The 7,079-nt window shown below is 35.9% G+C and overlaps 1 protein-coding gene across 2 annotated transcripts in view; it reads left to right on the top strand.

The window, feature by feature from the left end:
• The first annotated feature begins 30 nt into the window (after positions 1–30).
• Efl1 (elongation factor like GTPase 1) overlaps positions 31–7,079 on the top strand; it is a 143,011-nt gene continuing 135,962 nt past the window's right edge. For both annotated transcript variants that reach the window (XM_071608574.1, XM_027921012.3), the window contains exons 1-4: positions 31–106; positions 893–996; positions 3,921–3,988; positions 6,170–6,254. In XM_071608574.1, coding sequence (XP_071464675.1) covers positions 906–996; positions 3,921–3,988; positions 6,170–6,254 — 244 coding nt within the window. In that variant the 5' untranslated portion in view covers positions 31–106; positions 893–905. The remainder of the gene's footprint in view (positions 107–892; positions 997–3,920; positions 3,989–6,169; positions 6,255–7,079) is intronic.

The following is a 7,079-nucleotide window of genomic DNA, read 5'->3' as shown; positions in this document are numbered from 1 at the left end:
GCGGGTCAGAGGTCGCGCGTCAGCCAGCCCCGCCCCCAGAACGCAGGCGTTCAGGCCTGCGGAGCCCTAGCTGAAGCGTGCGGTGTTGGGCAGAGAGCCGGAGCTGGTGAGGAGGCCCCCCCCACCCCCCCCACCCCCACCCCCACCCCCCCCCCCCCGCGTGCTGGCGGTAATGAGGGACTTGGGCCGAGGGGACGGCGCGGGGAGACCGGGGTCGTGCGCCGACGCGGCGTGCATCCAGCGGTAGCTCCCACCCGGGGCCAGAATTTTTTCCGTGTGGACTTGGGGTCCTTAAAATTTTCAACATCAAACCCTACGAATCTGGGGCCCCTCGAAGATGAAGGGCAGGTGGAGTTGAGACTTTTCATTTGAAAAGGGAAGAAAGATGGGCAGTGCACCTGTTTGGTTCATAAGCACGTGACTCAAAACTTTTTCAGGCTCTGTACGCAGTATAAAGCCGAGTGTTTTACCGCGGATAAAAGGGAGCTAGAATATTAGAACCAGGGATTTAGGGGAAGGGAGAGACGTCAACATCTTCTCTTCCTGCTGCATTTGACCCTTCTTATGGTTGTCGTTGGCCTGGAAGAGTTGGTCAGAGTACGAATCCATGGGTGGAGCTACTGGTGTCACTGCACCCAGCACCCAGGAGCTCCTTGATTCAACACAGCCTTCCCATCCAGAAGGATGAATACACTCCATAAGTACAGTTTATTGCCTTTCAAGCTGGTCTTGGGCCTGGATTGGTATGTCTCATCTATAAACGTTCATTTGAGTCTTCGTTTAAGGGATCTGAAAAATCTTTTTCAGCTCCCAGCACTTAAATTTCTTTTTCCCTTGCCTGGACCTTTAGCCCTTGTGTCATTTGTAATACATCTTTTATTTTTAACCACAGGAAGTGAGCAACCATGGTGCTCAATAGTTTGGATAAGATGATTCAACTCCAGAAAAACACTGCTAACATCAGGAATATATGTGTTTTGGCTCATGTTGACCATGGTAAGAACCTTTTTTAAATGGCTATTTTTCATTAATAGACAAGGCATGTTCAGTAAATTGAACCTGTGGGCAGTCGAAGAAGTAGGTCTTACTCCTTTTAAAAGTTTTTTTTGTGTGTGTGATGTCAAGGACGCATATGATATGAACATGGTTAACTATTTATTAGCATTTTTCTATATAGTATGTCACCTTGTTCCTAAATCAGAACTTCAGTTTTTGTTTAAATATGAAAAACTTTTGAAATGACTTTGTTTGTAAAACAGCTGTAATCTTGATATTGTGTCCTTAGAGCCTTTGTTATGTGATCCTATTTAATTCATCAAATATTTACTGAACATCTGCTAAGTTCAAGGAATTTTGGTAGGTATATCAGGACACAGACATTTATGAGTGGGACACCTGTCCCATATCCTATTGAGGAAGCTTTAGGAATGGAGCAGGCAATATGAGAAAAAGTAGACTGTGACCACTGAGAAAACTAGAGGATTGGGAAGCTAGAGGTGGGTTAACCCACTATGTCCCAGAATCCCACATATAGGACAAAATTTTTATTGGTGTCCTATATATGGGATGCTGGGACATAGTGAGTTAAGAAAAGGTTTCACAGCATAATTAATATCAGAGATGATCTTTGAAGGCGGTCTGAAGATGACAAATGGAGACAAACATTATAAGTGGCAGTGTGTCAGCCTGGGAAGAAGAAAATACATGTGGCTGAAGCCCAGGACACTATAAATGCAAGAATAGCTAAGCATGATACATGTGATTTACATAGACATTGCTGTAACACCATAGCCCTGCTTCATGCTAATCCTGCTGTTGGTTTCAGACCCCTTCTGAGTTCTGGTTGCTGAGGCAAAATGATTGGAAAGGGCATGTGAAATAAAACTTATATACCATCCTATAGGTGAAGGAGTAGTACATAGAGGTGAAGGGGCAGGCTGGGTCCTATGTCATAGAACTCTTCATAGCCACTGGGCTACATGTAAGTTAGGGGTTAAGTGCTTCAGCTCTGGAGTTAGACATCCTGAATTTATTTTCAACTTCATTTTTAAGTTTCTTTGCCTTCTTGAATTTCAGTATGCAGCATATGTATACCAAATGAAAATCATAGCTATCTTATAGGGATTAAATGTGATGATAATGAGAATCCCTTGGCAGGAAGTTAAATACTTCATTATGAAAATGATCATTAACATTTTTTTATGAGGGCATGGGAGCCATTAGCAGAAAATAATAAAACTAAGTTTGATATAGTTAAATAGTAGATTAGATTAAACTGGTAGAGTGCTTAGGATTGATTGAAAGGCAGAAAAGAGGTTAGGTGGTTGTAGATCACCTTATAGGTGAAGCCAACTGAGAATGAGTTTTACATACAAATCCAATGACTTACCCTGCTGTCCCCAGACCTTTTGTAATTATACGACACACATTTTGAGGCCACAAAGTCTAATAAGTTGTTTATCTTTGTGAATTAAATCATGTGAAAAGTCAGTGGTGTGCATGTTTGCAGAGCAATTTTTTTAAAATTTCCTCTTTAAAATTGTTAAATGGGTACTATCTTAGAAAACCTTTAATTCATATTCATTCAACTATTTATTGAGTCTTTTTTTTAAAAAATACTGTTTTAGTTACTGGTGAACATAATACCTTTATTTTATTTATTTATTTTTATGTGGTGGTGCTGAGGATCTAACCCAGTGCCTCACATTACCACTGAGCCACCCCCCAACCCTTGTATGTCTTTCATATGCCAAGCATTACTCTGGTCCTAGAGTTACAGTCATAAATAAAGCAAAGTCCCTGCTTTCTTGGTACATGGAAAGAGCATGATTTTCATGCCTAGAATGAATTCCACTTTATTGGGTAGCAGGAAAGTGATGCTCTAGTGTTATATGCTAACACATAACCTTCACATGGCAAATAGATAACATATTAATTAAAAGTCTTCAATATTCCTACTGATTGGTCTCTGGTTTGAATTATTATATGGAATTCATAGTTTTGTTGAAGTTCATGGAGTGTAATAAGGACTTGTCTTGGAGAGAAAATCTTTTCCTTTTGTTAGACCAACCCATCTGTAGTAATTATTATATACTTCTGGAATTCTTTAAACAAAGTTACTTATTTATATCCCTTGAAATTTTGTAAACTTTAGTGGTAGTCTATTTGATAAAGGTAACTAGAATTATATACTTAAAATACAAAGAAGTTTTTTTTTATTATAAAGTAAATTCTAGGTTTATATTTGGATACTGTTTATATATGTTACAGTGTAGATGATTATCTTCCACAGCTTATATTGCAATAGTAATAGATATGGGTAAATTTCCTTAGTAAATAAGTATTAACAACTAACACGTACCAATTAGGGCTTGCATGGGGAAACGTGGTGGAAGACTATTGTTCTTGATGATATTGTTAATGATATTTTAATATTACATCTTAATCATATATTGATGATATTCTGTTGTTTCTTGATGACATATTACCTGATATTATACCTTTCAGAGACGTTGAACATGATTTCTGTCGTTATCATTCTGTACTTTCAGGGGCTTCAGTTTATAAGCATGATTAGCTATTGTGAATACTGGATGACTGATATAATAATTGTGATTAACCTGACCAAATTCTTATAGGACAGATTTTAGTAGCTATAAAATTTGTCAATTATGTTCTCTTTTGGATTGGCATAGTGATTACACCACTATGGAGTACTAGCCTCTATGTCTTTCCAGATGATATTCTGTTTAGAAGTCTATAAAATTCTTAAAATATATCTTTTGTCTTATGTCATCTGGCATAGGTAAATAAAAGATCCTTGCTAAACTAATTATGATGAGACATCAAATTTGTGAGTAAGTCTATCTCCCAATCCCCTTTAAAAACTACATAGATTTTAATTTATGTTATTTTAACAGGAAAAACTACTCTTGCTGATTGTCTTATATCTAGTAATGGGATCATCTCCAGCCGTCTGGCAGGCAAGGTATGTTGTTATGTTTAATAAACACTTGTCACATTTCAGTGAGTGTACAATATTATAAGCTGTTTGCAGTGTTCTCCAGTGATCTAAAAGAGTATAAAACATAATCCTGCATCTCAGAATCTATTATGCAAGATAAAATAGATGTTGAGAAAAATAGTTATTTTTATATTGCTTTGTATTACTTTATATAGTACAAATTATAAGGAGTTTTTGTATTAAGTCAAATAGTACACAATTGTGAGAGATTTCACAAAGAAGTTCTTCACTGGTCAATGAATTAGGTGGTTTGAAAGGCACAGAAACCATTAAGTGGTGGGAAATAATGTGGATAAGGCTTTTGTGTTATGCTTGATTTGAGTGGACCCGTTGCCTAAGACCAGTGGGAGAGAAAATGTACCAATGGAACATGTCAGATTGCAGAAGATCTTGAAGGTTAACCTAAGTATCATATAAGTGCCATAGGAAGGCATCTTAAGCCTGAGGATCATAATGAAAATAATGTTTTAGGAAATGAATTGAAAAAGATCTTTCTTTCTGGCTGTGAGTTTCTAGCTTGGAATAATTTACTTTGCAGTAGAAAAATAAAGAGATGTTCCTCTTTTTAATGAATCTAGGATATATGGCTTGCAGGATTTAATCAAGTGACAGGGAATAGATGAGGAGGTGGAGAAGCAAAAGTGAAGTGAATTAATAGAGTAGACAAGGAGAAAGAAAGGTAGAATTGGGCACCTGAGACCATCTTATGAGGTGGAGTATAAGAATGAAGTGCTTGTGCTTTTCCCACCTGGGAACGTAGAACTATAGTCACTCTAAAGTAAGAATGTGGAAGAAAATAATAAAGTTAGTGAAGCAGAAGATAAACATTTTATAGAAAGGATCATGTTAACCATTTTTAATAATAAATACAAAAATGATGGACATATCATACATTTAGAGTGAACCCAAATACTAACTATGGAGTTTAGTGACATATCAATATTGATTAATCAGTTGTACAAGTATACCATACCATTTAATAACAAAAGATATAAATAACAGAGGAAACTATGTTGTGAGGATGGTTTGTGGGACCCTTTATACTTTTGAGTCTTTCTATAAACTTAAAATTGTCCTAAAAATATCAAGTCTGCTAATTAAAATTATTAGCAGTGTAGACAATTCATGATTATCACAACTAGAAAATTTGTTTTTATTTTATCATTGTTGAGGCATATGGTACCTTTGGTCAGCAAATGTCCTTACTGTGGCTCACTGTACTTTGGAAGTATATGAAGTATAATGTATAAAAGGATGTTTGAATGAATTACTTAAAAAATTCATACAGTTGACAAATATCAGCAAGATTCATCAAGAAGAATAGAAAAGAGGCAGAAATAAATGATATTAGGGAAAGAAAAATGCTACAGATTAAAAAAGTTAATGAGGGGCTGTGGCTATGGCTCAGTGGTAGAGTACTTGCCTTCCACTGTGTGGGGCACCGGGTTTGATCCTCAGCACCACATAAAGATAAATAAAGGTATTGTGTCCATCTACAATTAAAAAAATATTTTATAAAAAGCTAATGAGATTGATGGCATAAAGAATCTCATTATTAAGTATAATTGTAGTGCACCAATATAGAATGTATATATACACACTCTCAGGCAAAGATAACAATAGGGTATAATAAACAGCTTTAAATAATCTTAAATGTGATGAAATGTAAAAATGGTAACTTAATAAAACTAGACTTAAGAAATAGAAAACTAGAATAATCCTGTAGTATTTTAAGAAATCAAATGGCTGGCAAAAATCCTTATACAAAGAAAAAGCCCAGATGATTTAACTGTCCAGTTCTCTCAGATATTAAAGGAACAAGTAATTTCAGTTCTACTTGAACCATTCAAAAATACAAGGAAGAAAAACTCAACATCAGGGAATACTCTCCAAGTCATATGAATGGAATAACAGACCAAGTCTGTTAAAGATAGTTCCAGACAAGAAAAATCTCATGCCAATCTTATGATTGTGGATTAAAAAATTATTAATAAACCAAACAGCATTATATAAAGAGTTACTTCTTATAGCCCAATAGATTTAGCTCAAGAATTCAAGATTGACTTAATATGTAATCTTATCATAATAACGGGTTAAAGGGAAAAGATCATGAACAATAAGATGCATATGTTGTGTTTTTTCCAGCTAAGGTACATGGACAGCAGAGAAGATGAACAGATCCGAGGTATCACTATGAAATCCAGTGCTATTTCCCTACATTATGCAAAAGGTAAATTAACCAGTGTTTTAAAGAAAAATAGGAATGAATCTTTCTTATCCTCCTTTTCCTTTTTGAATTACTTGCATGCCTCAGTTTCTTTCCTTTATATTCTATATATTTAATGCTGGCCTCTCAAAATGATCTGTTATCAGAGTCAGGCTATCCAGGCTTGGATGCAGTTGGGGACCTCTGATTGTCTTGAGGGCAGAAGACTGACAATTTGCACTTGCCCCTCTTCTCCAGTGATAGTATGGATTTCTTCACCAGGAAAATCAGGAGTCCTATGCCTTGTTGACTCAGCCTTAGTGTTCCATTTCCTGGCTGGACTGGTTCTGCCCCATGGCCTGTTTATTAAATTTAGAATCTTAACTGTGGGTTGCCATGATCAGTACTAGCTTGTTATTTTCAAATGAGGATGTCATTTTAATAATAAACTTCTGGGAATTTACCTGGAAGAAATAGTCAAACAAGTGTGTGAGATACATGTTCACTAATACCTAAAGTTTTGTATTAATGAAGAGAAGTGCCAACAATCTAAGTGTCAGTAGGAAAATGGTTAAATAAACTGGTATATTCATGCTGTGAAATATGCAGGTGTTATATGCTTGATCTGTGTGTAATTATATAGAAAAATGATGTTAACAGATAAGAAAAAACAAGTTGCAGAATATTTTTTGTAAGATATGAATGCATTTGGGTAATAAAAATATGCATGCAGATAAAGGTATCTGGAAGCATACATACCCAATCCTTCATATTAGTTATCTCCAGGAGTTGGATTATGGCAAAATTTGCACTTTTTCAAAATATTTATATTTGTACTGTTAGAAAACT

Source organism: Marmota flaviventris, chromosome 2 (assembly GCF_047511675.1).
Source record: "Marmota flaviventris isolate mMarFla1 chromosome 2, mMarFla1.hap1, whole genome shotgun sequence".
In the NCBI taxonomy this organism is placed as follows: Eukaryota; Metazoa; Chordata; class Mammalia; order Rodentia; family Sciuridae; genus Marmota; species Marmota flaviventris.
This window is presented reverse-complemented; position numbering and strand designations above follow the sequence as displayed.